Raw genomic sequence first — 14393 nt, 5'->3', positions numbered from 1 at the left:
TATGCCAGGCACATGTATCACCCAGCTGATGTTACAATAGGTTTAAAAGGAAAACGTTTCCCCTCTGGATGAATGAAATCTCTATAGAAAAAGCTGGATCCCCCATAAAAGCATGCCAAAACAATACAACCCTGCATTTTTATAGGATGAAGTCCCTAAAGTACAACATCTTGGCTATCTGCCAGTTTCCAAAGAACTGCCAACATAGTAATTCAGTTACATTGCCCATACTACTGTAAAACTACATTAAATTCAAAATGTTTGAGCGCATCCAGCAATTAAAATTAAGGTTCCTTGGAATGAGTGCTTCACTTTACAATCAAGAAGAAAAAAAATTACCTCAACAGTGTTCCTCTAGTATTATGGTTAACATTTAACGGCATTTTATTGCCGTTAAGCCCAATATTTGTGTCTAATCGATACTAAGCTACCAAGGACAGGCTAACAAGTCTGGAATATCTCTATAAGACTCTATTGATTTCCTTTTTGAGGCGTGCAACTAACACAATCTACACAAATAATTTAGAAGGAAACAAGGTAATTTAATAAACAGAAAAGGAACATGTAATTTCGCTTTTCTCAAGTGACAAAATCATTTTAACTCATTAATGGTAATTAACACTAAAGTTAGATATTTAAATTTCTGTAAAATACTATGGATAAAATAATGTAAGCATTTTAGAAAGAAAATTATCAAATAAATATTAAATCTACAACATGTCAATAGTTTCTCAAGTCCAATACGCAGATTAACAGTAATATTTTCGATCTTGGTTCAATTTAACTTCACACTCTGTATTAGATAATCTGGTGTTTTAAAATGAATTCCTAATAATTTGCACTTGCACACCACCCTTTATTTAAGGATCTTATAATGCTTTACATATATCAATTACATCTCAAGGTCTAGTAGCTATAATCTTCCTTATACAGATGGTTAAACTGAGCAATTAAGTAATCTGCCTTAAATCATACAGCCAGTCAGTGGCAGATTTCAGAACTCTGATTTCAAGTCACTTGTTCTAACTACTACATAATATTTCCTCCCCAAGTATACCATTAACAGAATTTTCTAATGCAATCTTGATTCTGTTCTAACTACCACCATCACCACCCATCCTTGTACATGTCACAAGAATGAAAATTTGGAAGCATCACTTTAGGCATAATAAAAAAATGTATCATATAACCACTGTAGAATAGTATAGTGCTTTATTTCTGTGTTTTAATTCAAAGTGAAATATGTAATTATTCTCTTGAATATATGCTATGTTTCTTTCAAAAATTTCACACCACACACACTGCATTATGCAACATCCACTGAAAGTCTGAAAATTCAACTTCTTTCCCTGCTGAAAGTGTTTACAAGACTTTGTTCTGGTTTACGCATTAGGAATTTTGTTACTAGCAAGATTAATTTTAACAACTCCAGGAACAATGTTTAAGTCTGCTGCTACAGAGCAGCCATACAACTTTAAGACCACCAGGAATAGGGGTTGATGGGGGTTAGTTAGACATAGTGCCTCTCCACACTCCCTTCAAAGCAGCAAAAATTCTCTACCAGATGATTAATTTTAAAAAGGTCAAACCTTGGGCATTAACTACTTGAAAACTTCCCTTTAAGATAAGAAGCATTTTTCCTATGAAAGTGTTCACCTACGCCATCAACATACAGTATGCAACACATTTACTGTTCCAATGGAATCAATGGATATACCTTAACAGGCATTGCCTCAGGCATGCACAGGGCTAGGGTACACAAATGACACCCCAAGGGCAAGGAGGATGGATAAATAACAGAACAAGCAATAACCTCACAGAAGCAGCGGATGAAGGATCAAAGGTACATCCGACTCAAAGAATGAGGTGGAACTCAAGTGTTCAGAGAAGATGCTAAATGTATTCCAAATTCAAACATTGCTACAACTGGGATGATAGCTATTATATTATAAGCTTTAATAGATTAAAATTAAATTAGCCTAGATGTCATGTATCCAATATAATTGTGTATACCTTATAAAACAGACTTTAATTAGACAATCACCTACTTTTTTCCACAAGACCACTGCATCATTCAGTGCACAGAATGGACAGCACACAAGGCAGGGTTGCTTAGTGAATGAAGCTGTTATCCGTAGGTCCCTGGCCTCGTTTGCAGCAGAAAGTTAAATATGTTCAACAGGAAGATGGGGCATACAGGCCTTGCGGTTAAGGCACTGGACTGAGATCCAGGAGAAAAGAGTTTTGTCACAGATGTGATGTTAGATTAGTCATTTAAAACAAAATTTGCAGAGGTAGTCACTGATGGTTCATTTTTGGGGAGCTCTACCTGAGACACCTACCTAGGGTGTAATTTTCAAGACTGCTGAGCACTCAATTCCAACTGAAGTCAATAGGAGTTGCAGGTGCTCAACACCTCTGAAAACTCAGGCTACCAGCATCTTGGGCACCCAAAGTCAGTACGCACTTTTGTAAATTTTGGCCTAAATCTCAACGTGCTTCAGTTCCCTACTTGTAAAATGGAGATAATAATACTTCCCTTCTTCACAGGGAAGTTGTAAAGATAAATTCATTAACATTTGAGAGCACAACAGAAAAAAACATGAAAATATTCCATACTTAGTGCAGCATTTGGACAGCATGCAGTAAATAAGATATGGGAGTATACAATGAATGGTAAATGTAAGTATTGAACAGTTGCCTCAATTTCTGAACACCCCTCTTCCTATGCACTGAATCAGGCAGGGTACTGTGTAAAAAATAGTATATGATCATATAATTAAAAGCTAATACAATGCTTACAAACAAGGAGTCAGAGTTAAGGTTGCACAGGCAATCTTCATACTGGCATTTCCTAACTTTTGAACACTTGGCTTTGCCACCTTAATGTAATTTTAATATAATTTTTGTATGAAACATATATGGATAAAAAATGTCTCTATTAGTCAGTATTTCAGTCTAACTTAAATGACTTTTAACCAGTTGCTCAAGTGTAAAATTATAATTGCAGTACTATCTTCCTATAAGATTTTTCTGTGAATTCTAACGTAATACAGGGATGCACACTAGAAAACAATGAAAAGTATTATTCTGCAGGTGATGTGCTGAGTGGTCTAAGTAATATCAGACCACACATGCACATGCCACGATCCTTGAAACATTCACTGTAATCTTGGATTTCTAAACTGCTTGGCAGAGCAAAGTACAAAAATGCAACTGTCCATATGTACATGATTACTGAAACAGAAAACAATTTCTAATCATTAGGCAGAGCTCAAAGAGTCCTAAAAAAAGAGATAACTGCTGGCTACAAGGAGCACCATAACTTACTAACATCTGATCAACATTTCACCTACAGGAAGATACCTAATTCTTTTCTTGTTAAATCAGAATGCACAGGAAGGTCAATTTGGGAAATGGTACTTCAATTATAATTAAAAACTTAGCTTCCGTTCTTAAAGAAATGGTAAAATATATATAACTCCATATATTAGACCTAAATACTGACTAATGGAGACATCTCCTGTCTCCATGAGCTCTAGGACCAGGAATTAACTCAATTGAGCTATATGATTTCTGCCATTACTTAAAACAATAAGTCATTAGCCAAAGCAAACAAAAAGCCATCTAATTTCTCCCTTATAAATGATCAGTTTCAACTTTCAATGTTTATACCGGCTAAAATTTGTAAGCTCTGCTAGGCAACACCTGTAAAAGTAAAGTTCTTTTGAAGATTCATGTGTGTTTAATTAATACATTTAACAAGCTGTTTTGTGTTCCCAAAGAACACAGCTGTCTCTATTACATGTACAACTTTACCATCTGCAAAAACTACAATAAGTAAATATCAAGATAGCAGGTGTTAATAAAGAGCAGCCAAGATGACTCTTCTCTAGGGAAAGAATTAATTATTTCATTATAATCTTCTGTAGCCCCAGAGCAGGCAAACCTTAGCTGCTCAGGTCTAGAAGGAACAGGTTTTGTGGTTCATGGGAACAATAAAGTAAGTTCTTGGGGTAAATCTCTGCAAAACCACAACTATTAAGTATAAACTAAACACATGGCCCCAGGCCAATTGCCATTTGAAATGTGGGCCTCCACATAATATTCATTAACCACAGTTATACACATTCACACTTGATGGATAAAATGAAGCTAAAATTGTCAAGGGAATCCTTAATTTCCCATTTTAATATTTAGATTTCAAAGTGAGAATTTTCTGTTGAGGTCTATAAAATAAAACATTCCCATACACAAAGTATTGCAAATCTATTCATTTAAAATGTCTTAAGATACAGTGTATTTTCACTACTTTTCTCCCAAAAGGTAACTCGCTTATTATTGATATTTTATCATATATATTAGTCTATTACCTAAATTCCCATGGTTTGAAAAGTTAAACGGGTATGTATGGCTCCATGCAACAGCAGAAGGCTTTTACAAGTGCTTTCCCTGTGCTTCATGGATGTCTTTTGGAATCCTACCCTAGCGCACGTGTACACACACACACACACACACACACACACACACACAACCTTTCTTTATCTTCCACAAGCAACCAAGTGATTATTCGTGTAATCAGTAATGCATGAACCATCAAAAGAAAAAGGGAGAGGGAAATGCCCTCATCTCATCAAAAATACAACAAGCAACCCACAAAGGGGTCACAAATTAAAAATTAAATGCAGACAGAGAAAGTGCATCCACACATTACCGCTACTGAAACTTCCCTTCCAAACTGGGGACACATATAGTAAGGAGAGGAGGTGGCCAAAGACATATTTTAAAGTTATACTAATTACATTTATTCACAACACATGTTTATCAATGAAGAAAAATTAAGCACCAGCATGCTTGAACACCATTAGAATCTTTGCAGCTATAGGCAAAGCCACTGGATGGCTAAAGCTGTCACACAGGTGACAGATCTGCTGTTAGTAACTAAGGTAATCTATATACCAGTGCCAAGTGCTGCAAAGACAGCAGGAGGTGACTGCAGATTACAAGAAACTCAGGAAAGGAAGTTAGTAATGCTTAGAGATGCATCAAGCAGACAATAACTAGTTAAATGCAAAATTTATTTATTTATTATAGACTAGATTTGTACAATATGTTTCCACTAAAAAAAAAATCCCCTCTCCCAAAAGACAAGTATCTATTAGCACTAAATTCCACCTAATTTATAAAATGTTAACATGCATTTGCACTCTGAAAAATGATTGCAAAAATGACAATGGGACTCTGTGGGTCTTAATAAGACTAGATCAATTTGCTCAGTTTACAAATGAAAAGTCACCTTCCAAATTCATCCTGGAATCTGAAAGTCTTTCTTGGTCAGGCATCACCAGTAAGAAATTGTCTACTTCTGGAACATATATCTGCTTACTTTACGGCCCAAAATAATTTTTGCTAATTTTTATTCCTGATACTGCTACAGAACCTATACAGCTATGTAAAAGAGATGGATTCTGCTCTTTCTTGCGCATCATCAGAATTATTAGCTAAGTTCCAGTTGCAGACTCTCTTACCAGTAATGAGCAATATGCCATATACAAATCAACCTCACACTCTCCCCTAGTTGTAATGGCTCTGGAGTGCTCACAAGGGTACAAAGTAATTTTTGTTATTAAAACAAAGATACTTTCTAAAGTAAGTAGATATGTATAACAGGTTGGCAACATTTGCTTGAAAAACCCACTGGAAGCCCCCAAGCCTGGAGAGAGGGATTGGGCTTGATTTTGTATTCCATTTTAAATTTGTCAACAAAACAAAACTCAGTAAGGGGGTTTTAGGTCTCTGACTATACCCAGGAAGTAGGTCTGCTAAGTAAGAAAGTCAAACTGCTGATGATAACTACACTTGAAACAGAAAAAATCAGTTGGGGGGGGGGGGGGAAGAAATCACACTTTAAATTAAACTAATACTGAGTTTTGCATCAGACTAGAAATTCTGCAGCACTACAGATAAATTAAAATAGAAGATTGTATTGAATTAAAAATGAAAATTCACAATATGATCAGTAGAGTATTCCTTGTGGGGTTTATTTTGCTATTCAATTTAATGTATACAGTCCAGAAGTGGTAAATATAGAACAGATGTTTATATTTACAGTACAGAGGTACATACCAATAATTATCAGGGAAGTGTGAAGCAGGAGGTTTCAGCTGCAAGACAGGGGACAGTTTTGGCATTTGGGAAGGCATGGGAGGCAGGTGAGGCTTTTGGCAACGGGAAAGGGATGCATCTCCAATTTCTCTCTCGCAAGTAGGTTTGGAAGGGACTTAAACTCCTAGTTCTCCACCTCAGCATCCTACTGCCTTCTGCCACAAAGTCTCACACTTCCTCCAAGGACAAATAAGGGCATTATTAGCTGGATATTTGTGCTAAAATGACCAACAGTTTGAATAGACGACACAAAGTTATTATTAGGTTTCAGAGTTACACCCCACCAAGAGAAATGTGGGCAGTTCTGCAGATGACTCTAATGAAGTGAAGAAACTGCCTGCCAGCACAGAAGGGGTTAAAGAGGACCTCTGGGCCCAGTTAACCCTGCCCCATTGTACCTGCAGCCAGCGCCAGGCCTGGAGGGGGAAGAAAAGGAGAGAACCTGGCTCAGTTCAGGGTTGACTGGCAAAGAGGCAGGAGCTAGCTGCCTCCCTACCTGAGAGGAAGGAGCCAAGGCAGGAAATAAGAATGGTCTCCCTGGTTAAAAGAGACTGTGAAAGAGACTTGAGAGCAGCGGGCCTAAGAGATAACTGGGTGACTAAAGCACAGAGACCTTGTGGGGTTCCAGCTCTGCCAAACTTATGGCTGTCCTGCCCAGAGGAATCTGGGACCACAGCAGGACACCACCCAAGGTCCACGAGGGGACACTACTTAGAGAGAAGCCACCACAGCAACTTGGATTATAGGAGCCACCCCACAAACTGAAGGGACAGCAATAGGAAGCAACCCAGGACAGTAGACAGACTCCCCACTGGGAGGTCCCCTGTTCAGGGGTTGACTCACACAGGGCACTGGGCTGGGACCTGGTGGAGTGGGAGGGCCCAGGTCCTCCTACCCCACTGACTTAAAGACTGAGTACCTTGACCAGAGAAGCAAGGGGCAGGTGGTCAAGAGTTCCAACCACTTGACCACCTGGCCCTCCACACCCCGTTACAATGACAATACAACATCAGTTCACATTTGGAAGATTATCTTCAGAAACATAATTAAAAACTTTAAAATAAATTAAAGCTTAAATTCTGTTTCATAAGTTCTGCAGCCTTGATAACGTGAAATACATAGGGTTCTGCCTTTGTAGCAGACCAAACATTATATACCAATGCATACCAAATACCCCACCTATTATTTAATTACTTCAGAGTCTACAAAAGATCTATTCATTAGCAATTTGATACGTATCTTTTACCTTGTTTGACCATTTATAGGCCTGAAGTAGTTGACTGTAGAGAGGAGTTTTGTCCTGTACAGGATCTAGGCTCAACAATCCACTATTATGGAGAGGATGGTTCTCAGATGGTTTGCCTACTAGATTGCTCAGACGTTCCAGTTCACTAGAAGTAGAAAAACAAACACCTTTTATGTAAGATCTGCAGATAGTGTGGAGTGAACAATGAAGTGTGCATGTAAGATATGGTCCTTACACATCTCACAATTTAAAAAAAATAAATCAATGTAGACATAAAAATTTAAAAATGCTTGTCCAAAGCTCAAGGCAATTTGACAAGCATTTAATCACCAGCATTAACCAAAGAGTCACAAATGACCCACCCCCAAACAACAATACTTTTCCCTCCCCAAAAACCTGGGTAAACAGATGGGCTTTGTAACATGTCCTGAAGATTCAGAATATTTTGGACAAGGGTTGGTAGAAATTCCAAAAACCAGGGGCACTCTTGGAGAATGTCCTTTAAGCCGCACCCTCACTTTGAACCAACAGACCCCCAGCTTGAGCACCTCCCTGACTGTAATTGCTTCAGTACGACAGGGGGCTGGTCTACACTCCCACAGTAAATCGATCTAAGTTACACTACTTCAGTTATATGAATAACATAGCTAGATCTACTTACCGTGGTGTCTACACTGCACTGTGTCGACGGGAGGCACTCTCCTGCCGACTTCCCTTACGCTTCTCGGGGAGATGGAGTACACAAATCAATGGGAGAGCGCTTAGCACGTCTTCACCAGACCCACTAAATGGACACTGCTGCATCTATCGCAGCAGTGCCAATTTAGCCAGTAATGTAGACAAGGTCAGAGAAGTGGCCTCTCTCAAGTAGGCAGGTCCCACACTATTTAATTGAGGTATTGGAACTTAAAAGTTCTTTCCCTTAAATAAACAGAGGTAATAATGCAGGACCTGATTCTGCAGCAGATCCTGAAAAGCTTATTAATGCATGGAAGAAGTCTTTAATTCATAAATTCTCAGGGAAGGGATGTATCACATTTTTACAAACGCCATGCATACTTCTAGATCTGTATAAAATACTACTAAACTGAAACACTATGGTTTATTATTGTTGCCCCAAAAATATTCCTACTATAGTGCTTAAGTTTCGTTTTTGCTGCTTACATCTCCTTTATCAAACATCACATTTAGTGATAAAAAGTTAATGCATATTTTAAATATCCCATAATCTTTATAAACCCAGAAACTTTCCATAGTGCTGAAATACAATATTACAAATGACAGCCATAATCAGGTGCCTTTTCCTTTGATGGGTGAAAGACGAATCCTGCTATCATTGAAGCCAACAGCAAAACTCCCACTGAATTAAGAGCAGGATTCAGCCCTTAATGCAGTGATTTGAGAAATTCTTAGCAGGAGAGAAGCCAAATGAAGGATCCAAAGCTGAAGAACAAAATTTTGAAGGAGAAAGTAGTTAAGGACCTTGAGGTCAATGGCAATTGGGACAAATTACAACATGGTTTTACGAAAGGCAGATCGTGCCAAACCAACCTGATCTCCTCCTTTGAGAAAGTAACAGATTTTTTAGATAAAGGAAATGCGGTGGATCTAATATACCTCGATTTCAGTAAAGCATTTGATACGGTACCGCATGAGGAATTATTGGTTAAATTGGAAAAGATGGGAATTGATATGAAAATCCAGAGGTGGATAAAGAACTGGTTAAAGGGGAGACTGCAGCGGGTCGTACTGAAAGGAGAACTGTCAGGTTGGAGGGAGGTTACCAGTGGAGTTCCTCAAGGTTCAGTTTTGGGTCCGATTTTATTTAATCTATTTATTACTGACCTCGGAACCGAATGTAGAAGTGGGCTCATAAAGTTTGCGGATGACACAAAGTTGGGAGGTATTGCCAACTCGGAGAAGGATCGGGATATCCTGCAGGGAGACTTGGATGACCTTGTAAACTGGAGTAATAGTAATAGGATGAAATTTAATAGTGAGAAGTGTAAGGTAATGCATTTAGGGATGACTACCAAGAATTTTAGTTATATGCTGGGGACGCATCGGTTGGAAGTAACGGAGGAGGAGAAGGACCTCGGAGTCCTGGTTGATCGCAGGATGACTATGAGTCGGCAATGTGACGTGGCCGTGAAAAAAGCTAATGCGGTCTTGGGATGCATTAGGCGAGGTATTTCTAGTAGGGATAAGGAGGTGCTGCTTCCGCTATACAAGGCACTGGTGAGACCTCATTTGGAGTACTGTGTGCAGTTCTGGTCTCCCATGTTTAAAAAGGATGAACTCAAACTGGAACGGGTACAGAGAAGGGCCACTAGGATGATCTGAGGAATGGAAAACCTGTCGTATGAAAGGAGACTCGAGGAGCTCAGTTTGTTTACCCTAACCAAAAGGAGGCTGAGGGGGGATATGATTGCTCTCTTTAAATATATCAGAGGGATAAATACCAGGGAGGGAGAGGAATTATTTCAGCTCAGTACTAATGTGGACACGAGAACAAATGGATATAAACTGGCCGTCGGGAAGTTTAGGCTTGAAATTAGACGACGGTTTCTAACCGTCAGAGGGGTGAAGTTCTGGAACAGCCTTCCGAGAGAAACGGTGGGGGCGAAAGACCTCTCTGGCTTTAAGGTTAAGCTTGATAAATTTATGGAGGGGATGGTTTGATGGGATAACGTGATTTTAGTCAATAGGTCAATAACGTCCCATCGCTGGTAATTAGTATCAATGGTCAATGTGGGTCTGGCTGGAGAATCTTGCCCGCATGCTCGGGGTTCTGCTGATCGCCATATTTGGGGTCGGGAAGGAATTTTCCTCCAGGGTAGATTGGCAGAGGCCCTGGAGGTTTTTCGCCTTCCTCCGCAGCATGGGGCAGGAGTCGCCTGCTGGAGGATTCTCTGCGACTTGAAGTCTTTAAATCATGATTTGGGGACTTCAGCTGCTGAGTCAAGGGAGAGAATTATTCCAGGAGTGGGTGGGTCAGCTTTTGTGGCCTGCATCATGCGGGAGGTCAGACTAGATGATCATAATGGTCCCTTCTGACCTTAAAGTCTATGAGTCTATGAACAAGGAGAACAATAATATACTTGAAAATATAAAAATTAAAAAGGGAAAATACTAAAAGTGGGGGGAATATTGCCTTTGCAATTCTTTTCCTCTTTGCCTGTATTCTGTCCATTTAGGTTGTCGGCTCTCTAGGAAAGCGACCTGTTGTCATATATGCCTATAAAGCACCTCCCTCACTTTTGGATACTATATAAAAAATAAATCACATACAAAAGCCTTGATTAAACATTAGTTAAGGCTGTTTATCAACATAAACTGAAAAATAAAGGAACAAATAGTCAAGGGACCCAAGCAGTTTCCCTGCTGCGACATCATCCTTCTTCATAAACTATCATTAAGGCTGCAAGTCTGTCACGGAGGTCACGGATTCCATGACTTTCCGTGACCTCCATGACTTCTGCAGCGGCCAATGCTGGCTCAGAGACTGCCCGAGCCAGGCAACCCCTGGGTAGCAACAGCAGTTTGGGTGTGTGGGAGGGGGCTAAGGGCAGGGGGTTGGAGGGTGCAAGGCTCCCCAGCTCCCACTGGCATGGCCCTGAAGTTCCTAGGCAGAGCCATGGGGCTCTACACGCTGCCTGCACCTGTGGTTCCCAGCCAATGGGAGCTGCAGGGACACGTGGAGCTGGGTAGGGAGCCTGCCAGCCCCGCCAACCCCCCCAGCATCAGCAGGGGTCCTGGGCCACCTCCCCCAGCACCAGCAGCGCACCCAGACCGCCCTGAGTACCCACGGCCCTCCACCCAAATTTTAGTTACGGCTATATAGTACAAGTCATGGACAGGTCACGGGCTGTGAATTTTTGTTTACTACCCGTGACCAGTCCATGACTTTTATTAAAAATACCCATGACAAAAACGTAGCCTTAACTATCATTCCCTCTGACTTACATGTCCCACACCACCTTAAGGCTCCATCCTGCAAACATTTAGGCATGTGCTAGCTTTACTACTGAAAGTAGACAAACTGAAATAAGTGGGATTACTCACAGTAGTAACATTAAACATAAGTTGCCTTTTTATGGCATTATCCAAAGTCCATTGACTTCAACAGGCTTTTGATCAGATCCTTGTTTCATTCAGTAATTTAAATATGCTATCGTGTCTAAAGCACCTCTCTCACTTTTGGTTGTTAAATAATAAAATAATAAAAATGATATCTATCCAATTATGTTGCGAACCTCAGAAAAAATCATTAGATATTTATAGAAATGGGTGGGAATACCTTCGCTAGCTAAAATGCGAGACAGGAAAATATTTCAGGTAACTTACTGACAGACACTTTGTCATCAAATTTGGTTGGCTAATTAAAAAAAAAAAAAAAAGTGGCACAATTTTGGAACTTCCCAAAATGCAGTTTCCGTGTCTGTGGAAGGGGAAGAAGAAGGGAAAAAAAAGTCAGCTGAGTATTGTTAAAATAGAAATTTAGCAAAGTAGTGGAGAAAGCCCTCCAATTTATCTGCACCTTTAATGTTCTTGTTTACAAGGAATCAAGTAGGAAGCTTGTTACCTTCACAGCCTCACTATGATCATATTGGTTTAAGTGCAACACAGCAGCTCGTATGGAAGAGCAGTAAGTAATAAAATGTCACTTGTCTGGACTGAGTTCTTGGTTACCCTAGGTTTCAGAATTATACGATTTTCCCTAGTCTACAGAGAAGTTACTGAATGTTTAGAGCCAGTGAAATCATTATTCATAACTTTTACAGCACTACACTTTACAAAACAAATAAAGACAAAATCTCGGCCCAAAACAGCTTACAGTCTGAGGCCTTGATCTTGTAAAGGGATCTGTTCAAATAGCTCTTAGCTAGCTTTCTTGTATTGTATTAATTATTATTATTATAACTATTGATCCCTTTGCAGGATCAGGTTCTATGTTAAAATGAAAATAGCAGATGCATAGGAGCACAAAGGCAAAAGCAGAACAAACAGCCACTTAGATTAATTTCAATGGCTTCCTATCCTACAAAGTTTAGCATCACTGTTAAACTAGTTTCAGAGTGCTAGCCATGTTAGTCTGTATCAGCAAAAACAACGAGGAGTACTTGTGGCACCTTAGAGACTAACACATTTATTTGGGCATAAGCTTTCATGGTCTAAAACCCACTTTTAGCCCACAAAAGCTTATGCCCAAATAAATGTGTTAGTCTCTAAGGTGCCACAAGTACTCCTCATTGTTTTTGTTAAACTAGTGTATCCCACAAATTTCTCCTCTTTCACTTAGGTCAGTGGTTTTCTACTTTTTTTTCCATTTGTGGAGCCCTAAAAAACTTCAAAAGGAGGTGCAGACCCCTTTGGAAATCTTAGGCACTAGGTGCTGTACAAACAGAACAAAAAGACAGTCCGTCCCTGCCCCAAAGAGTTGATAAACTAAGGCCCAGATCCTCAAAGGTGCCTAACTCTCATTAACTTCAGTGGGGATTAGGTCAGTTAGGTGCCACACAACTGATAACTGGGCTCCCCACCTCTCAGTTCTGATGTACCCTATCAAAACTCAACCTTCAGGATGAATTTGAAATGTAGCTTTTAAAAGAGATGCTGTTAACTTTAAAATCAAACACTATACACAAAGTTACTTACGAACACCTATTAAAACAGAAAGAATTCTGAAAATCTAATCTACTTCTATTTACACTCTCTGTTTACTTTTTCATGGTCCAAACCTAAAAAGGCAGATTCTGTTCAGTGTCACTCACTTGCCCTCAGTTTCACTCTGAGGTTCTTAGTGCTAAGAGGGTTTTTATTTTTATTGTATTGCAAACGCTGCAGGGGAAACATTTGCACCAGTAACATATCCAACTGGTCCTAGCCCTGACATAAGCTTGTTTCCACCAAACTAAGTGGACGTTCAACTTCAAGTCAAGTCAATTTCAAGGCAGGAGTGAAAGGTAAGGGCCAGCCCTCCACCCACCTTGTTGTGCTTGTCTAATCACATTTCCTATTTAAAATCTCTCCCCCCGCTTTTTCCGCGCAAAGAGGAGTGACACGGACGGTGTCGCGCCCGAGGCGGGAGCCCCAGGGGCTCGCTGGTTCACGGGATGGTTCCAGCTGAGGGTGCCCCTTCCAATCCTGGCTGCACCCGGCCCAGCCTCCCTTCCCCGAAGCCAGGCTCTCGCCTCAGGCCCCAGCTCCCCTCCGAGTGCCGGGCACCCCTTCTCCCCCGCGCCGCCCCTGTGTGGCTCCCCCCACTCACACCGGGCTCCGAGTCTCTGCCCACCATCTCTCCAGCGTGCCGGGTCCCCTCAGGTCCCGTCGCCCCCAGGTCTGGGCCCCCTAGCCCGGCCCGGCGAGCAGCCGCCCCCGGCCCCGCACGCACCTCAAGTCCCGGCTGACCGAGTGCAGGCTCTCCTGGAAGCAGGCGACGAAGCTCTTCTCGCGGCCCTCCAGCGTCTCCTTGTTCCGCATCCCGTCCTTCAGGCAGTCAAACACCCGGGTGACGCTAGAGCGCAGCGCCTGGATGGCGGCGATGGCCTGGGAAAAGGCCTCCAGGTTCACCCCGGGGCTCAGCACCCCCTCCGCCATCTTACCCCGCAGCCAGCCGAATGGGCCTCCCCGCCTGGCAACGAGAAGCGCCGGGAACACCACGGGGCCGCGTCGGCCCAGGGCAGCCTGGGAAATGTAGTCCCGGGGGGGGGGGGTTAGAGAAGTCTGTGGAGGCGTGGGGGAGTCAGCGTGCGTGAGGGGGTACAGGCGTCTCTGGGTGGACGTAGGGTGGCGGGGAGTCAGTGTGGGGGGTGTATAGAGAGGTGGGGAGTCAGTGTGGGGGTAGAGAGGTCTGTGGGAGTGGACGTAGGGGGGCGGGGAGTCAGTGCGGGGGTATAGAGAGGTGAGGAGTCAGTGTGGGGTTAGAGAGGTCTGTGGGGGTGGACGTAGGGGGGCGGGGAGTCAGTGTGGGGGGGTATAG

At 41.6% G+C, this 14393-nt stretch overlaps 1 protein-coding gene across 4 annotated transcripts in view; it reads right to left on the bottom strand.

Moving 5' to 3' along the window:
• The window catches only part of MED27 (mediator complex subunit 27), a 175970-nt gene extending 161936 nt beyond the window's left edge, over positions 1-14034 (bottom strand). For all 4 annotated transcript variants that reach the window (XM_065418779.1, XM_065418780.1, XM_065418782.1 and 1 more), the window contains exons 1-2: positions 13806-14034; positions 7412-7556 (exon numbers count right to left, since the gene is read on the bottom strand). In XM_065418779.1, the coding sequence (XP_065274851.1) occupies positions 7412-7556; positions 13806-14011 (351 nt within the window). In that variant the 5' untranslated portion in view covers positions 14012-14034. The remainder of the gene's footprint in view (positions 1-7411; positions 7557-13805) is intronic.
• Positions 14035-14393: the final 359 nt, after the last annotated feature.

Source organism: Emys orbicularis, chromosome 18, assembly GCF_028017835.1.
Source record: "Emys orbicularis isolate rEmyOrb1 chromosome 18, rEmyOrb1.hap1, whole genome shotgun sequence".
NCBI lineage: Eukaryota > Metazoa > Chordata > Testudines > Emydidae > Emys > Emys orbicularis.
The sequence above is the reverse complement of the archived record's forward strand: the minus strand, read 5'-3'. Positions and strand labels throughout refer to the sequence as shown.